General features: G+C 39.1%; 1 protein-coding gene across 20 annotated transcripts in view; it reads left to right on the forward strand.

Moving 5' to 3' along the window:
* The window catches only part of SFI1 (SFI1 centrin binding protein), a 103,260-nt gene that overhangs the window by 43,866 nt on the left and 39,190 nt on the right, over window positions 1-20,204 (forward strand). For all 20 annotated transcript variants that reach the window (XR_003973132.1, XM_030335897.1, XM_030335888.1 and 17 more), the window contains 3 exons: window positions 7,556-7,673; window positions 9,961-10,063; window positions 19,730-19,886. Coding sequence is in view for 19 of the 20 variants with exons in the window: in XM_030335897.1 (XP_030191757.1) it covers window positions 7,556-7,673; window positions 9,961-10,063; window positions 19,730-19,886 (378 nt within the window). In the remaining variant the exon portion in view is untranslated. The remainder of the gene's footprint in view (window positions 1-7,555; window positions 7,674-9,960; window positions 10,064-19,729; window positions 19,887-20,204) is intronic.

The raw sequence follows: 20,204 nt of genomic DNA on the forward strand, positions 1-20,204 counted from the left end.
TTTGAGCCCCGCGTCGGGCTCTGGGCTGATGGCTCAGAGCCTGGAGCCTGCTTCTGATTCTGTGCCTCCCTCTCTCTCTGCCCCTCCCCCATTCATGCTCTGTCTCTCAGTCTCAAAAATAAACATTAAAAAAATTTTTTTTTAATTTATTTAAACTTTTTTTTTTTGTCTATTTTTTCTCTTTTTTATCAAGCTTCTTTCTTTTTTTTTTTTTAAATTTTTTTTTTTTCAACGTTTATTTATTTTTTGGGACAGAGAGAGACAGAGCATGAACGGGGGAGGGGCAGAGAGAGAGGGAGACACAGAATCGGAAACAGGCTCCAGGCTCTGAGCCATCAGCCCAGAGCCCGACGCGGGGCTCGAACTCACGGACCGCGAGATCATGACCTGGCTGAAGTCGGACGCTTAACCAACTGCGCCACCCAGGCGCCCCTATCAAGCTTCTTTCAACAATCAGACCAAAACACATCTAGGATCTAGATTCCTTTATTTGATTTTCTGCTTTGTTTTTTATTTAAAAATTTTTATTTTTTATTAATTTTTTTCTTCCTCCAAAATGACAAGATGGAAGAATTCATCCCAAAAGAAAGAACAGGAAGAAATGATGGACAGAAATTTAACCAACACAGATATAAGTAAAATATCTGAGCTAGAATTTAAAACCATGATTATAAGAATACTAGCTGGGGTTGAAAAAAAAAAAGCATAGAAGACACCAGAGAATCTCTTTCTGCAGAGATAAAATAAATAAAATCTAGTCAGGCTGAAATTAAAAATGCTGTAACCAAGATGCAATCTCTGATGGATGCCATGATGGTAAGGATGGATGAAGCAGAGCAGTGAATCAGTGATACAGAAGATAAAATCATGGAAAATAATAGAGCAGGAAAAAAGAGGGAAAGAAAGGCAAAAGGTCACAATACAAGACTTTTTTTTGTCGTTTATTTATTTTTGAGAGAGAGACAGAGCATGAGTGGGGGAAGAGCAGAGAGAAGGAGACACAGAATCCAAAGCAGGTGTTAGCACAGAGCCCAACATGGGGCTCGAACTCATGAACTGCAAGATCATTACCTGAACTGAAATCAGACTGAGCCACCCAGGTGCCCCAATCACAATACCAGACTTACAGAACTCAGTGACTTATTAAAGAGGAATAACATGTGTATCATAGGAGTCCCAGAAGATGAAGAGAGAGAAAAAGGGGCAGAAGGTTTATGTGAGCAAATTATAGCTGAAAAACTTTCCTGATCTGAGGAAGGACACAGACATCAAAATCCATGAAGCACAGAGAACTGCCATTAGATTCAACAAAAACCGACCATCACCAAGGCATATCATACTCAAATTCACAACACACACAGACAGGAAAGAATCATGAAAGCAGCAAGGGGAAAAAAGTCCTTAGCCTACAAGGGAAGACAGATCAGGTGCACAGCAGTTTTGCCCTCAAATACATGGCAGGCCAGAAAGGAGTGGTGGGATATATTCAGTGTGCCCAGTGGGAAAAATATGCAGCCAAGAATTCTTTATCCAGCAAGGCTGTCATTCAAAATAGAAGGAGAGATAAAGTTTCCCAGACAAACAAAATCTAAAGGAGTTTGTGACCACTAAACCAGCCCTGCCAGAAATCTTAAGGGGGACTCTGACTGGAGAAACAAACAAAACAAAACACCAAAACAAAACAGACCAAAAGCAACAAAGACTAGAAAGGACCAGAGGACATCACCAGAAACGTCAACTCTACAAGCCACACAATGGCACTAAATTCATATCTTTCAATAATCACTCTAAATGTAAATGAATTAAATGTTCCAATCAAGACAGGATATCAGAATGGATTAAAAAAAATAAGACCCATCTAAATGCTGCCTATAGGAGACTCATTTTAGACCTAAAGACGTGCAGATTGAAAGTAGGGGGATGGAGAACCATCTATCATGCTAATGGACATCAGAAGAAAGCTGGAGTAGCTGTACGTCTATCAGAAAAACTAGATTTTAAAACAAAGACTGTAACAAGTTGAAGGACATAATATCATAATTAAAGAAGAGCTAACAATCATAAATACTTATGCCCCCAACTCGAAATCACCCAAATATATAAACCAATTAATCATAAATATAAACTCATTAATAAAATACAATAGTAGGAGACTTTAACACCCCACTTACAGCAATGGACAGATCATCTCAGCAGAAAATCAACACAGAAACAGTGGCTTTGAATGATAAATTGGACTGTATGGACTTAACAGATATATTCAGAACATTTCATCCTAAAGCAGCAAATACCCATTCTTCTCGAGTGCACATGGAACATTATCCAGAAGAAATCACATACTGAGTCACAAAATCAGCCCTCAAGAAGTACAAAAAGATTGATATCATACCATGCATATTTTCAGACCACAGTACTATGAAACTTGAAATCAACCACAAGAAAAAATATAGAAAGACCACAAATACTTGGAGGTTAAAGAATATCTTATTAAAGAATGAACGTGCTAACCAGGAAATTAAAGAGGAAATTAAAAAGTACATGGAAGCCAATGAAAATGAACACATGACAGTCCAAAACCTTTGGGATGCAGCAAAGGCAGTCATAAGAGGGAAATACATAGCAATCCAGGCCTTCCTAAAGAAGGAAGAAATGTCTCAAATACACAACCTAACCTTATACCTAAAGGAGCTGGAAAAAGAACAGCAAATAAAGCCCAAAACCAGCAGAAAACGGGAAATATAAAGATTAGAGCAGAAATCAATGATATAGTAAAAAAAAACCAAACAAACAACAGAACAGATCCACAAAACCAGGAGCTGGTTCTTTGATAGAATTAACAAAATTGATAAACCCCTAGCCAGATATATCAAAGAGAAAAAGGAAAGGACCCAAATAAATAAAATCACGAATGAAAGAGGAGAGATCACAACCAGCACCACAGAAATACAAACAATAATAAGCGAATATTATGAGCAATTACATGCCAACAAATTGAGGAATCTGGAAGAAATGGATAAATTCCTAGAAACATATAAACTACCAAAACTGAAACAGGAAGAAATAGAAAATTTGAACAGACCCATGACCAGAAAGAAATTGAATCGGTAATCAAATCTCTCAACAAATGAGTCCAGGGCTGGATGGCTTCCCAGGGGAATTCTACCAGACATTTAAAGAACAGTTAATACCTATTCTTTTGAAGCTGTTCCAAAAAATAGAAATGGAACGAAAACTTCCAAACTTATTCTATGAGGTCAACTTTACCTTGATTCCAAAACCAGACAGACCTCACTAAAAAGGAGAATTACAGACCAATTTCCCTAATGGACATGGTCGCAAAAATTCTCAGCAAGATGCTAGCAAACCAAATCCAACAATATATTAAAAGAATTATTCACCACGATCAAGTGGGATTTATTCCTGGGCTGCAGGGGTGGTTCAGTGTCCACAAATCAATCAATATGATTCATCACATTAATAAAAGAAAGGATAAGAACAACATGATCCTCTCAATAGATGCAGAAAAAGCACTTAACAAAAAATAGCCTACTTTATTGATAAAAACCCTTAAGAAAGTAGGAGTAGAGGAAACATACCTCAACATCATAAAGACCATATATGAAAGACTCACCACTAATATCATCCTCAATGGGTAAAAATTGAGAGCTTTCTCTCTAAGGTCAGGACCTGTGACAGGGATGGCCACTCTCACCACTGTTGTTCAACATAGTACTGGAAGTCCTAGCCTCAACAATCAGACAACACAAAGAAATGAAAGGCATCCAAATTGGCAAGGAAGAAGTCAAACTTGCACTCTTGCAGATGACATGATACTCTATGTGGAAAACCCAAAAGACTCCACCAGATAACTCCAGAACTGATAACATGAGTTCAGCAAAGTCACAGAGTATAAAATCAACATACAGAAATCAGTTGCATTTCTATATGCCAATAATGAAGCAGCAGAAAGAGAAATCAAGGAATCGATTCTATTTACAATTGCACCAAAACCCATAAGATACCTAGGAGTGAACCTAACCAAAGAGGTAAAAGATCTGTATGCTAAAAACTATAGAAAGCTTAAGAAGTTGAAGAAGACACAAAGAAATGGAAAAACATTCCATGCTCATGGATTAGAAGAACAGTTATTGTTAAAGTACCTACACTACCCAAAGCACTCTACACATTCAATGCAACCCCTGGCAAAATAACACCAGTATTCTTCACAGAGCTAGAACAAACAATCCTAAAATTTTTATGGAACCAGAAAAGACCCCAAATAGCCAAAATAATGATGAAAAAGAAAACCAAAGCTGGAGGCATCACAATTCCAGACTTCATGCTATATTACAAAGCTGTTATCATCAAGACAGTATGGTACTGGCACAAAAACAGACATATAGGTCTGTAGAACAGAATAGAGAACCCAGAAATGGACCCACAAATGTATGGGAAACTAATCTTTGACAAAGCAGGAAAGAATATCCAATGGAAGAAAGACAGTCTCCTTAGCAAATGGTGTTGGGAAAACTGGAGTGACATGCAGAAGAATGAACCTGGACCACTTTTTTACACCATACATAAAAATAAACTCAAAATGGATGAAAGACCAAAATGAAACACAGGAAACCATGAAAATCCTAGAGGAGAACACAGGCAACAACCTCTTTGACCTCGTCCACAGCAACTTTTTAACTAGACATAGCTCCAGAGGCAAGAGAAACAAAAGCAAAAATGAACTATTGGGACCTCATCAAGATAAAAAGCTTCTACACAGTGAAAGAAACAGTCAACGTAACTGAAAGGCAACCAACAGAATGGGAGAAGATATTTGCAAATGAAATATTGGATAAAGGGTAAGTATTCAAAATCTATAAAGAACTTCTCAAACAACACCCCCAAAACCAAATAATCCAGGGAAGAAATGGGCAAAAGAAGACATCCAGATGGCTAACAGACACATGAAAAGATGCTCAACATCATCACTCATCATCAGGGAAATACAAATCAAAACCACAATGAGATAAATACCTCATACCTATCAGAATGGCTAAAATTAACAACTCTGGAAACAACAAATGTTGGCGAGGATGCAGAGAAAGGGGAACACTTGGGCACTGTTGGTGGGAATGCAAACTGGTGCAGCCACTTTGGAAAACAGTATGGAGGTTCCTCAAAAAATCAAAAATAGAGCTACCCTGTAATTCAGCAATTACACTACCTAGGTATTTATCTGAAGGATACAGAAATGCTGATTTGAAGGGGTACATGCACCCCAATGTTTATAGCAGTACTATTAATAGTAGCCTGAGTATGGAAAGAGCCCAAATGTACATTGATGGATGAATGGATAAAGACGATGTGGTATATTTTATACGATGGAATATTAGTGATCAAAAAGAATGAAATCTTGCCATTTGCAACAACGTGGATGGAACTAGAATGTATTATGCTGAGTGAAATAAGTCAGACAAATATATGATTTCACTCATATGTGGAATTTAAGAAACAAACAAATGAACATAGGGGAAGGGAAGGGAAAATAAGACAAAAACAGAGAGGCAAACCGTAAGAGACTCTTTTTAAAAAAAAAAACATTTTTTTAGGTTTACTTGTTTATTTTGAGAGAGGGAGAGGGAGGGAGGGAAGAGGAGGGGGGGATGGGTGGGGGGAGGGGCAGAGGAGAGAGAGAATCCCAAGTAGGCTCAACACTGACAAAGCAGGGCTTGAACCCATGAACTGTGAGATCATGAGTTAGACACTTAACCAACTGAGCCACCCAGGCCCCCCAATAAGAGACTCTTAAATACAGAGAATAAACTGAGGGTTGCTGGAGGGGTGTTGGGTAGGGGGATGGGCTAAATGGGTGATGGACATTAAGGAGGGCACTTGTTGGGATGAGCACTGGGTGTTGTATGTAAGCCAGTTTGACAATAAATTATATAAATAAATAAATGTATGTATGTAAGTGATGTAAGTGATGAATCACCAAATTCTGTTCCTGCAAACATTATTACACTATATGTTAACTAACTTGGATTTAAATAAAATGAAAAATATGAAGAAATATTCAAAATATCTTTATTGATGTTCTAATTTACTTCATTATGATCAGAGAACTTAGTATGACTTCAGTTCTGTTACATTTGTTCAGGTTTGTTTTATTTTGTTTCAGAACATGCTTTGTCTTGTGAATATTCTATCTTTGAGGAATGTGCATTCTTCTGTCTCATATTATTATTTAAAATTATAATGAATACAGCTATATTATGGGGTAGAAAGAAAAGTCACTTGAATTCTTCAGATAAAAAGAGTTGTTTCTGACCTATGACAGTTGTCTCAGGCTATGCCCACAGACCTCAGGGAGTATCTTTTCACTCTCATACTGTTAAGTAAAAAAGTAACAAGTACTTTTAGGCCTTTGGGAAGTGTGGTTCTCTAAATTGTCTAGAATCATGGCAGAGACCATTAATGCAGATTCTTGTATACCACCCTCAGGAAAATAACAGCTTGCATTTATTGGAGACACTTTTCATAGATGATCTCATTTACCCTTGGCAAACATACCTTTAAAGAAGGCGCCATTTTATAGATGAGGAACTTGTATGATGTTACTCAGCCCAGTGATAAGCTCAGTATTCACACCTGGTGTGTCTTACTCAGGAACCCAAACTCTAAACCACAGCAGCATTGCCCGAGGGGCCTAAGGAAGCTACACGTTGTATTCTCTGTGTTTTGACTTGATTGGTTAATTGCTATGAAATAGAAATAAAGCTCTTGTCTTACCACATTTTGAGAAAGTCTTGAACACGGTTGACATAATTTTGTTTTCTCCTTTGTGTTCTGAAAAGAACAGAAATTAACTTCATTAGTGATGGCTTTCATAATGAAAATGGCATTACTTCAAAGGGAGACCTATGGACCTTTACACTTCCCGTATTTAGTAAATTCTCTTTCTTCCAGGAACACTACTGGTCCTTTTTATTCTGTTTTCCAAGCAGATACAGATAGTATCCTTTTCTTTTGTCTTGCTTATTCTACTTTACAATTATTATTTCAAGCAGCAAGTTTTAGAACATAATTTTTTCTCCTTTAACTTTATGCTGTGGGAAGTTTTAAATGTCTACAAAATTGGAAGATGAAATAATGAACCTCCATGTACCTGTCACTCAGCTTCATCAGTTACCAACTCATACCAGTCTCACTTCTCTGCTTTTTTGTGTTATTCACATTATTTCATCTGTAAATATCACAGAATATATATCTAGAAAGAATGTCGTTTAAAACAGAAGATTTCTGAACAGTGTAGTATATTTATTTTCCTTTAAGTGGTTTGTAAATGTCATCACTTGTATAGCCATTCTTCACCTGTCCTTTTGTCTTTATTCATTTTGTAGATTTTCACAACTTTTCCACCAGGGGGCACTTGAAGGCTGGATGAATTTAGATATTCAAAAGGAGGGTGAATACAGAGAGCCCATGAGCTTCTCGATAACCCAGAAGTACTCTGTTATCTTTCCCTACTCCTTTTTGAAAATCTTTTTGATGCATCTAGATGCAAAGCAAAAGATGCGGCAGGCCTGGAAGTCCTGGATGATCTACGTGGTTTTTCGTAGAACCAAACTTCAGATGCAGACCACTGCCCTGGAGTTTAGGCAGCGAAGTATTTTATGGTGAGTGTGTTCAATTGCTCTGCAAATCAGCAGCTGTCATTTGACCTCTGTTTTGTATTATGCACATAAATACCCACCTTAGGGGTGCCTGGGTGGCTCAGGTGGTTAAGCATCTGACTCTCAATTTTTTCAGCTCAGGTCATGATCTCACCGTTTGTGAGATCCAGCCCCCTGTTGGGCTCTGCAGTAACAGCATGATGCCTGCTTGGGATTCTCTCTTTCCCTGTCTCTCTGCCCCTCCCTTGCTCGCTCTCTGTCTTTCTCAGAATAAAAAAAACATTTTTCTAAAAACCCACTGCAGGGTGTCTGGGTGGCTCATTCAGTTAAGTGTCTGAATTCAGCTCAGGTCATGATCTCACAGTTCAAGGGTTTGGGCCCTGCATTGGACTCCACGCTGGTGGTGTGGAGATTGCTTGGGGTTCTCTCTTTCTTCCTCTCTCTCTGCCCCCTCTCAACTCATGCTTTCTCTTTCTCAAAAATAAATTAATTTTTTTAAAAAACCACCTTAAAACAGTGTTTCAAACATAGTTGACCCTTAAATAAATATTTATTGACAACTTGTTCAACTACACTATCAGGTTTTCACATAATCAGCAGTAACAGTAATTGAGTACTTACTGTGTTTGAGTAAACACTGTTGTTTGTGTGTGTTAATTTTTTAATGTAAAGTCTCATTTCATCATCACCATAAACTAAAATAAGTACTTTTTTTGTAAATATTAAGATACACAGAGTCCAAGGGCACCTGGGTGGCTCAGTCATTTGAGTGTCTGACTCTTGATTTTGGCTCAGGTCATGATATCACAGTTTGTGGGTTTGAATTCCACGTTGGGCTCTGCATTGACAGCATGGAACCTACTTGGGATTCTCTCTCTCCCTCTCTCTTCTCTTTCTCCACTTGTGTGCACACCTGCATTCTCTCTCAAAGTAAATACATAAACTTTAAAAAAAAAAAAAAAAAGATAACACAAAGGGTCTCAGAAAGGTTGAGTAATTTGCCCGAGCCCATATAAGTTGTAATTGGTAAAATAGGGCTCAGCTACCCTACCCATCTTTCTGATGCTAAAGCCCATTTTCATAACTGCCCTATACAGCATTTCATCAGCATTGTCCACACCTTGGAGGGACATGAATTAGTTGACTTTGAAAACCAGACATGTGTAACAATGAGCTGCTTTTATAGTGGGACTGATCCCACTGAATGTTGTCTCTGGTTGGTCCTTTAGGTGTCCTGAATGGCAGCATATTAAAAGCTCAAAAGAGGTGGACCCTCTGATATAGATAAGAGCAGAAGCTTTGCAGCTAGACTGACTTGTGCTCAAATCCATGTTCCCACATGTATAGTTGTGTCCTTTCACCTCCACATTTCACTTTCCTCACTTGTGAAATAGGTACACCTTGAAGTGTCTTTCAGGGTTGTCATGGGAGATAAATATGATGACATCCGAAGTATTTAGCATGGTATCCAGAACATCAGTACACCTAAAAATTCTTTTTTGTTTTAAATAACCTCTTTAAGTTATTTAAAATTTATTTGGCAAATATTTTTGAATGCTTAATAAGTGTACATTTCTATCAGAGTCTATGGGGGATGTTTTTACATAATTTTACTTATTTACGGGGCTTAAAATGTTCCTAGTCCTGTACTGGCTGCTGGGACTGAATTCAGGCAACTTGTAATCCCCTAAGTGCTTATAAAGGTAAGTAGTAATGTAAGATAGCTTGAGATTTTGAAGTCAGTGATGCTGCTAAGCATGGCCCAGGTTAGGACGACATAAAGATTTTGCTAGGTTAGAGTGACCAAAGTGAGTGCTTCTGTAAAAAGCAGAGGTTGCAAACTCTCATTTCCTCATTACTGTTTTCCTACAGCTAATTAGAAAATAAGCAGAAAGGACGCCAAGACTGGAGATCTAAAAGCCATGTTTTTTGTAATTTGTTTTGTGAAATCTCCTGATTTTTTTGTATGTTGGCAATAATTCATATTTTTAAATGTGTGTAGTTCCAAATAGAGCATGTCTGGAGTTTCTAAGACTGGAGCTGACCTTAGGAACCATCAGTTTCCAGCCCTAAATTAGCTGTTCTAGGACTGCTTCTCGTTTTTTTTTGTTGTTGTTGTTGTTTTATTTTTTTATTTTTTTCAGCAGTGGCTCCAACAGATGTCAGTCGAGATGGCACAGTGAGGGAATAGAGACTTGAGACAAGGGTCCAAGGCCCAGCCCTCATTGACCTTCTCTTTTCTGGGTGGCTTTTTTTTGACTGGTTCTATCTTTGGTTTGTTCTTTGACAGGGTGTGGTGGAGCCACTGGAGGCAGCAGCTGGGATGGGTCCGTGTGGGCCATGCCCTCCATGCATCAGCTGTGAAGCACAGGGCCCTGAGCCTCCAGCTGCAGGTGAGCGCAGCAGACTTTGGCATAGGTGTCTTCTGTCCATGTTGTCAAACCCCACAGCCACAGAGGGCAGGGTTGGATTCCCAAGAAGGCTGGCCATCATGCTGCTCCCTCTCTCCTAGGCCCTCCCTGCAGCTAAGGGGGTCAGGGGTGGTGGGCGGGGGTGGAGGGCAGAAGCAATATGGAAGGCTGGGTTCAATGGATAGAGGCTGCTATTAGGAATATGCCAGGGTCATCTGGGTGGCTCAGTCAGTTAAACATCCGACTTTGGCTCAGGTCATGATCTTGTAGTTGGTGAGTTCAAGCTGCACACCAGGCTATGTGCTGACAGCACGGAGCCTGGAGCTGCTTCAATCCTGTCTTCCATCTCTACCCCCACCCTCCCACTCAGGTGCACAGGCACACATGCACTCTCTCCCTCTTTCAAAAATAAAATAAAAAACATTTAAAAAATATGCTTAAATGTGATTACCAATGGTTTGTATGGTGCATTTGCTAATCATGGAGCTGGAAAGGCATTTATGAATTAGTTACAAATATGATTAAAGAAACAACAGTATATTCTTTATTTCTTTATTGCTGTTTTCCTATAGCAAGTTAGAAAATAATGAGGGCAGAAAAGAAACTGAGACTGTAAAGAAAACCTGGCTTCTAAATACAATTTTGCTTATATTGAGGTTTCTTTTGAGGATGCCACTAGCTTTTGGTCAGTAATAAAGGCCTAACATCTGTACTAAGACTATGCTGTGGTGAAGCTTTCTTATGACCTTTGATAGACTCTGAGTTTCTCTCAGTTCTTTGGTCTGCTGAGTACTTCTAGGGCTGCCATGTCAGTTATAGAGAATAGAACAGGGAATAGGGAAAAAAAAGAAGTGACCTTTACTATATATAGGAGTAAATCTCTTTTTAATCTGACAACATGTTACATCATCAGTGCAAAGGTGTGCAGTATATGGAAATCACATGCAAATAGCATATATAATCATCTAGGTCAGGGGTCCACAGAGTGGCCCACTGTCATATTTGGCCTACAGTCTGTTGTAAATAAAGTTTTATTGAGATGCAGTTATACCTGCATTGTCCAAGGTTGCTTTCAGGCTACAAGGGCAGAGTTGAGTAGTTCCCACAGAGACTGTGTGTCATGCAAGTCTAAAATAGTTATTAATTGACTTTGAAGAAAAAATTTGCTCAGGGCACCTGGTTGGCTCAGTTGGTTAAGTGTCAAACTTCGGCTCAGGTCATGATCTCTTGGATCGTGAGTTTGAGCCCCATGTTGGGCTCTGTGCTGACAGCACAGAGCCTCTGTGTCCCCCACTCTCTCTGCCCCTCCTCCTCTCACCTTTCTCCCAAAGAGCCACTCCGAGAGCCTATAAACCCATTCTGCTGGTGCTATTGCTCAGAACACTTCAGAATTCCCTTTTGATTGTTGTCTTCAAAGCTTGCAACGACAGATTTGACTGAATAATTTTAGTGAGAGCAGGTTTTCATGGTTAGTGGTTGGATTTAACATATAAAACAACCCAAGGTCATTCAGAGTCAAATTCAGTGAAAATTATGAATCATCAAGATCATATTAGTATATACGGGGCACGGGGTGTCTGGGTGGCTCAGTCAGTTGAGCATCTAACTCTTGATTTCAGTTTGGGTCATGATTCCACAGTTTAACAGGCTCTGCACTGATACTGTACAGCCTGCTTGGGATTCTCTCTTTCTAAATAAATAAATGAACTTAAAAAAAAAGATATTGATATGGACCAAAAGCTGTGTGAAACTCTAAGACCAGATTTTATTATGCAGATTATGAGTAATAGTGCATTATGTCTAGTAAGTACCATATGGTTTACCAAGAATTTATACTTAAGTCATTTCTTTTAAGCCTCATGACATCTCTGAACTAGGCAGCATAGACATCATGAGATATGTGAAATTAAAAAAATGTTTTTTATCAATTTGTGTACCTCAAACATAGAAACACTGAATATAAAACCTTTATAAAAACATGAGCAGATACCCAAGTAACCACTACCCAGATTTAGAAGGTGTTCGCATTTTCCATACTTGTTCAAACACTGCTCAAGCCCTGCTCTTCCTCCATTCTGCCACCATCCATCCTCAGAGATGTCCCCTGCACTGATACAAGGTTATCATTCCCTTGTGTTCTTTTTTACTTGTAGAAATGTGTGCATACATACCACAAAGAAGAAATGTTCTGGTTTTGTGTAGTTAGGAAATTGATGAATGGTGTCATACTGGGCATTACTATGCAGCTTGCCTTTTTTATGCAACAGTATATTTTTGAGGTGTATCCTTGTAGGTATGTAGAGATCTATTAACCGTACACTATGCCATTGTATGAATAAGGTACAGTTTATCTGCTTCAATAGTAGTCAGTATTTATGCTAATGATGGACTATTGATTACTTCTACATATTTTCAATTACAAATGGTTCTGCAGAGAGCATTTTTAAACATATATTATTGTGCAAGAGTCTGAAAGATTCTATATTCTGGTTCCTGGAAATGACCTTGTTGGTTCATTGGGTACTCATCTCTCTGTCTTTATTAAGGATTGCCTAGTTGCTTTCCAGTGTTGTGCCGATTTAAGTGCTAACGTTTCAGTTCTCATTTCTTTCTGCTCCTTAGCACTGTGCATTGCCAGACTTGGTCATCTTCACCAATTTGATAGGTATGGAACAGTAATTCACTGTTGCTTTAATTTGTGTTTCACTGATTCCTGGTGAGGCCCAGCATCTTTTCAGATGTTTGTTTGCATTTGGGTTTCTGCTTTTGAGCTTGTTTACATTCCTCACTCTTTATTATGTTGGGTTATTTGACCTTTTTTTTTTTTTAATTTTTTAATGTTTATTTTTAAGAGAGAGAGAAGGAGATAGATAAAGCATGAGCAGAGGAGGGACAGAGAGAGAGGGAGACACAGAATCCTAAGCAGGCTCCAGGCTGCTCAACGCGGGGCTCAAACTCATGAGCTGTGAGATCATGACCTAAGCCGAAGTCTGATGCTTAACTAAGCCACCCAGGCACCACCCCCCTTTTTTTAAATACTGATTTGTGGACATTGTTTTAGATTCTGCTTACTAATCTTTTGATGTTAGGGGTGCCTGTGTGGCTCAGTTGGTTAAATGTCTGACTCTTGATTTCGGCTCAGGTCATGATCTCACGATTTGTGAGTTTGATCCCCATGTCAGGCTCTGTGCTGAAAGTGTGGAGCCTGCTTGGGGTTCATTCATTCATATTCTCTCTCTCTCTCTCTCTCTCTCTCTGTCTCCCTCCCTCCCTCTCATCTTCCTTCTCCCTCCCCCCTCAAGAATAAATAAATAAATTTAAAACAATAAAAACCAAAAGCTAATCTTTTGAGTGTTATATACTTTACACGTACTTTTTTCCAGTCTATAGCTTTTTAAAAAAATTTTTTTGCTTTGCTTATGATGCCTTTTTTTCCATACAGATATTATTAATTTCACCGTAGCCTAATTTATTCTTGTATCTTATGGTTTGGTCTTTAATACATTTTGGGTTTAATTTTATAAATTGTGTGAAAACGGTCTTAATTTGTCATTTTCCATATGGATAATTAATTGCTGCAGCACTATTTGCTGATTCATCCATCCTTTATCTTTTTTTTTTTTTTTAAGTTTACTTATTTATTTTGAGGCAGGGAGGGGCAGAGAGAGAGAGAGGGAGAGAGAGAGACTCCCAAGCAGGCTCTGCATGGGGCTTGATCTCACAAATTGTGAGATCATGATCTGAACCAAAATCAAGAGTCAGATGCTTAACTGACTAAGCCACCTAGGTGCCCCTGTCCTTTATCTTTTTTATATGATTATTAATCTACTTTCCCTATAAAGTCCCAGTTATTCATGGGTCTGTTCTGGGCTCTTCATTCCATTGGTCTGTATTTCTCTCTCTGAGCCAATACCACACTATTAATTGTGATTGAATAAAGCAGGTAAGAAAGACTACCTAGGTTTCCACCTCAATCACCTATTTGCTTTGTACCTTTTAATGAGTTACCTACCCTCCCTGTACCTTAGATTTTTTTTATCTGTAAGTAGATAATAATAGTGCCTACCTCATAGGTTTGTTGAAGATTAAGTGTGATGATACATGTACTAGGCTTAGAGCAATACCTAGAATATGGAAAGCTCAGTAAGTGTTAGCTGTTTATTACTGTTTCTACTTTTACGAGCTATCTCTTGTCTTTATACATGAAAAAGGATGACCTGTTTTATTCTCGATCTTTGTAAAATCACCTTACCTATTCTTTTTACTCTTTCTTACTAATTTTAGGATCAACTGTCAAGTTCCACCTCTAAGCCTACTAGGATTTTTACTATAATGCACTGACTTTTTACATTAGATTGGGGAAAATTGTCATGTTTATGATACTGAGTCATCCCATCCATGAACTTGATCCATCTTGTGATATGTTGATGAGCATGAGAGGGAGAGTAAGAAGGATTAGGTCATGAAGTACATAAGGAGGCAGAGACTGTAGGTAAGGTCTTGCAGGCTACGCCCATGAAGGCTTTGGTTCTTATTCCAGTGGAGGTAAGAAGCTGCTGTCTTTGAGCGAGGGTGATATGATCACACTTACTTCTTAATGGGATCCCTTTGGTTCATCATGTGCTGCCTTTTGGGAAGAAAGAGAGGTGTGTGTGTGTGTGTGTGTGTGTGTGTACACACGTGTGTTTATATTTTTGAGAAGAACTAAGGGAAAAATAAGCCCAAAACTAACAAAAAGTGGTTTGTTAGTGGTAGGGGGTTGCAGGGAATAGTGTGGAAACAAAATATTTCTGTGATTTTACTTTCTTATACAATTTTAACTTTGAACCGTGTAGATATTTTATATAATTAAAAAAAAAACACTCAAGTGAATCAAAAAGGAAAAAAAGCAATCCCTAGAATTTTGAGGCACACTAAAACAAACTTAAATTTGTAGCCATGACTATACAGAGAAAATAATTACTTCAAATAACTTTAAAATAGAATATTTTGACTGTTCATCCCTAGTGGGATGCATTCTAAGGACACAAAGAACTTCTAGGAAATCCAAAACCCGCATTCAATAGTCTTATTGTTCATGGCAGGTTTAGAAACTATTATAGCTACATTGTGAAATAGAGCAAATGACTATGGCAGTGGCATTGGGAATCATGATTTTCAGTTTAAAAGAAAAGATTACAAATATAAACGAAATTAACTAAAAAGCCCTGTCATCTGAGATTGGAAATGTAAATATCAATATGGACTTAAGATGTTTTTTAACTTAAAAAATGTATTTCTAGTTCTGTTTACTGAAAAATTAGAAGTAATGAGTAGCAAGAATGTACGGCATTTAGCATTCCCAGTGTCCAAGTTATGGTCTCTGTTATGTCCTGGCTGAAAGGAACTGAGGCTTTTTGGAGAAATGGCTGATTCCAGGTCTAGAGCAGGATATGGACATCATAAGCCCAGGATATAGTCTGCTGGAAAGTGAGGAAATTAGCAAAGGCTAATGGAATTGTGTCAGAACTCAGCCAAAAGACTCATAGACTTACGATAGAACAATTGGGACCTTAGAAAGTAATGACTGCAGTGAATGAAAACACATCAAATATATAAAAATCCATGCATGTATAATGGGGGAGGAGGAACTCACTGGTCACATATTTGGGTTGTTAGAGCATTTACTCAATTAGAAAATTAATGAAAGCCTAGGTGGCTCAGTTGGTTAAGCATCCGAGTCTTGATTTCAACTCAGATCATGAGTGAGTCCCATGTTAGGCCGAGCACTGGGCATGGAGCCTGCTTGGGATATATTCATTCTCTCTTTCTCTCTCTCTCTCAAAAAAAAATAAAATTAATGAAAGCAAAAAATCAAGCATTTTCCCTGCCTTTCCTGTATAAATTATATCTTTGCAAAACCAGAGGGTAGGCCTCTTTACAAAATTCCAGTTAGTAGATGCAGAAGGATTACTAGAATCAGAAAATCAGTTTTGCCACCCCTAATGAGAAAATGGATCTAAGCAGCAACCACTGACTGAGAAGACCATGAGGAAAAGTAATGGGGGGATCAGGCTAACTTCATCCGAAGCCACTGACAGTCTTGACATGGCTAAAACTGGGGCAGCCAGCCATGATGTGCCTCATGATGCGAGGTAGTGGGAGGCCCCAGCACCACTTGAGAAATGTTCTTGCCTAAAAATTTGAACATGACTCCAACCAAGTCTAACATGAATCTAACTATCAGTTCCCAGGAAATATAGGGATCAAGGAGAAAAGTCAAAGACCCTTGCTGAGACAATCAGCCAAATCTAAAATGTGGGACATGTTTAGTGTCTCTGAAAAATTGGTGGCATGAAAGAGGAAAAGAGGCAGGGAAGAAAACTGTCCCATAAAAAGGAGAGATTTAAGTGACATAACCAAAATAAACCAAAAAGGATCGCTCTGGCTATGTAACCAAACCACACAAGTGTTCATCCATCCAATGCACAGCAAGCCAATAAAAACTGATACCAAACTTTTGCTGTGAAGAAAGATAGGCTACTTATTAGCGTGGCACCACCCAGGAGAACGAGAAGGTAATGTTCAAAAGTCCCAAACTGTTTTGGGCACCTGAGTGGCTCAGTTGGTTAAGCATCCGACTTCAGCTCTCTGGGCTCTCTGCCGTCCGTGCAGAGCCCACTTTGGATCCTCTGTCCCCCCTCTCTCTGACCCTCCCCTGCCTGTGCTCACTTGCTCTCTCTCTCAAAAATAAACATTAAAAATAAATAAATGAAACAAAAGTCCCAAACTCTCTAATGGCTTTACAAGCAGGGGTTTTTAAAGGGTCAAAATTCAGGGTAAGGGTCTCAGGGTCTTGGATCACACTTGATTAGAGTTAGGTCAGCTATCACATTTCCTTCCTTGATCATCTTGTCCCTTTTGGCATCTCCCAGTCTGGTTTCAGTGTGATTGTAGTGAGATGGTCGTTCTGCTTCAGGGACCCGGTTCTGCATTATGGGCCTGGAACTGCAAAACATTCATAGGGATTGCATTAGTGATGTCATCTCTAGAGTACAAAGGCAAAAGTTCTACATCCTGTGACTATCACTAAGCTGCAAATTATTATTTTTTTTCTGGCAAACACAGCACATTGTTTTTGTTATCTCAGGCAGAACAGCATCCCACAGAGTTGTTGAGAGGCAAGTTTATGTTACTCCCTGAGGCATCTTTACAGGTTTTTTTAAATAGTAAGTAGGGGCTACGTGACTCTGGTCAGAGGCAGCTAGAAGCCATATGTCTAAATTGTGGGTTCCAGGGAGGCTTGCATCCCTGGTTTCAGCTGTTGTGTTAAGAATAGACCATAAAAGATCAAGAATGAAAGCAGGGAGAGCAGTTAAGAAGCTATTACAAAATCCCAGGTGGGATTCTAGACAAGGATGATAGCAAGATGGTGTTGGATTCTGGGTATACCTTGAAGTTAATGCTGACAAGACTCGCTAATAGATGGTTAAGACGTAAAGCTTCAGAGAAAGAGTCCAAGGTGACTCCCAGGTTTCTGGCCTAAGTAACTGGAACAGTGGAGTTGCCATTTAGTAAAATGGGGAAGATGGAGGGGAGTTAGCTCCATTCTGAGCTTTGTGTCTTCAGCCTATATTATAGGCCTTTTGAACATCCTCAAGGAAATGTGAAGGAAGCAGTTGAATATATGTGGAGTATGGAGGACAGGTCCAGACCTGAGATGTAAATTTGGGAGTTCTTGGCATGCAGTTGGTATTTAGTCATGAAACTGCATCAAAGGACAAAGGGAGTGAGTATAGCTTGGGGGGTCGTGGGGGGAGGGCGGATTAGTCCCAGGACTGAGCCTGGGAGGAATAAAGGCGAAGGTAGCCTGGAGAATCTGCAGGCCTGATTGGCCATGTCAGATGCTTCTGGCAGGTCAGGGAAGGTGAGGAGTGGAATTTGACCTTTGGATTGAGCAACGCGGAGATCATTGATGCTCTTGGTAAGAGCAGTTTCAGTGAGCCTGATGGGGAGAGGATTCATGAAGGCCTTCCTGGGAAAAGAGAAATTAGAAAATAGACCCTTCTTTTGAGGAGTTTGGAAAGAAAAGAACTCCAGTGTTAGCTGGATGGCAAAGTGGTGGTTTGCTTAGGAATCTGATTTATTCCTTTCGGGTAGTGTTTTTTGTGACAGTAATCTTTTCCCCACAGCTTTTTATTTTTGACAAACACCAAATGACAGATACTGTATTCTCTTCACTGTTTATCCTATTGCTAACATCTTCCTACATTTGCTTTCTCTAAGTATATCAATATATTTCTTTATATTTTCTGAGTCGCTTAAAGTTGCAGACATAAAAGTTTACCCTAAATACTTCAGCTTCTATCTCCTAAAAATAAGGATGTTCTTCTATATAATCACAATATCATTATCATATCTAAGACATTCAATATTAATATGGTAATATCTACAATACAATTCATATTTAAACCGTAGATTATTGCTATTTTAGTGTCAGGTCCAGGGTCCAATCAGAGGTCATCTGTTGTTTTCGATTGTCATATCCCTGAAAGGATTTGCGTTTTAGGATTGGAGAAATAATAGCACATTCATACGCTGATTTTAAAAACCTAGTAGAGGGTGAAAACCAATGATGCAGAAGGAGGGGAAATTGCTAGTGATGAACCTGAGAAGGTGAGAGACATGGGATGTATCCATAGTGGGGGGTGAACTTCTGATGGAAGGGAGTATGGATACTTTATTCAGAGTAGCCAGAGAGAAGGCAGAGCCTGTGGGTAGGTAGGTAGGTAGATGTGAGAGAAGCTTGAGAAAATTCTCTTTTGATAGCTTTTATTTTCTTGGTGAAATAGGAAGAATGGTATTCAGCTGAGAGGAAGGAAAGGAGAATAGGTGTTACAGGTTTAAGAAAAGAAGGTATGAAGTTGTCATCTGAGACTGTCATCTTCAAACTAGGGCATGCATATAGCTAGGCACACATGAAGACTTTGCTAAGGGTGCACAATTATGGATAGTCTTGAGGGAATCCTTTTGTAGACCCTCAACTTCTGCAGGTCACACTTCCCAGAAGCTAATGTGCCTGAGACGATAGGCTTCCTCCCACTTGGGAGAGAAAGGCAGACCCTCGCCTATCCCAAATCTGAATTAAATATATCACCCCTTGGATTGTCACAGCTTCTTGTCTGTTCGTTGATTTTATTATTCCTCTTTTTCCTTGTTGTTCTTTTAAAAAAAATTTTTTAATGTTTATTTTTGAGAGAGAGAGAGAGAGAGAGCATGAGTGGGGGAGGGGCAGAGAGAGAGGGAGACACAGAATCTGAACCAGGCTTCAGGTTCTGATTCTGAGCTGTCAGCACAGAGACTGACATGGGGCTCGAACCCACAACTGTGAGATCATGACCTGAGCCATAGTCGGACCCTTAACCCACTGAGCCACCCAGGCACCCCTCCTTGTTCTTAATCCAGAAAATAAATTACTTTCTGGAAGTAGAATGTCCTTCTTAAAGAGCCTTTCACTGCAAATTTCTATAGCTCATGATCCTGCTTGGGAGTTGTTACTTCCTTGTTTCTACTTTTAGCTTTGTATCTCAGTTTCTCTTTTCCCTCACCAGTACTTCACCTCTGTTTTCCTGCCTCTCCTTTGATTGTTGCCTTTTCTCTGGTTTTCAGGCTTGGTCACAGTGGCAGGAACAGCTCCTGTATGTCCAGAAGGAGAGACAGAAGATGGTCTCCGCAGTGAAACACCATCAGCACTGGCAAAAGTGGAAATCCCTGAAGGCCTGGCTTGGATACCTGCAGGTCCGCAGAGTGAAGAGACAGCAGAAGGGTGAGCAGGAAGTCCCAGGCTCCAGAGACAGAGGATCATGTCACAATTTACAGTCTTCTGCCAGTGGTGCTGCTCTTTATTAGGAGAGATATACCCAAAGGAAAAAAAAAAATAGAGATAACCACATTATGCCACAAATTTTGGAAAAAAGAGATTGAGGAGGAACATACATCATCTTCAATTCACATTTAAGTTATTTCCTTCTGGCCTTTTCCACTAAAAATATTTTTTTTTCAACAGGGTTTAATTATTACATAAATACTGTGATTATTTATGATTAATAGGATACATACAACTTTGTATCTTTTTCTACACAAC

Source organism: Lynx canadensis, chromosome D3 (assembly GCF_007474595.2).
Source record: "Lynx canadensis isolate LIC74 chromosome D3, mLynCan4.pri.v2, whole genome shotgun sequence".
Lineage (NCBI taxonomy): Eukaryota > Metazoa > Chordata > Mammalia > Carnivora > Felidae > Lynx > Lynx canadensis.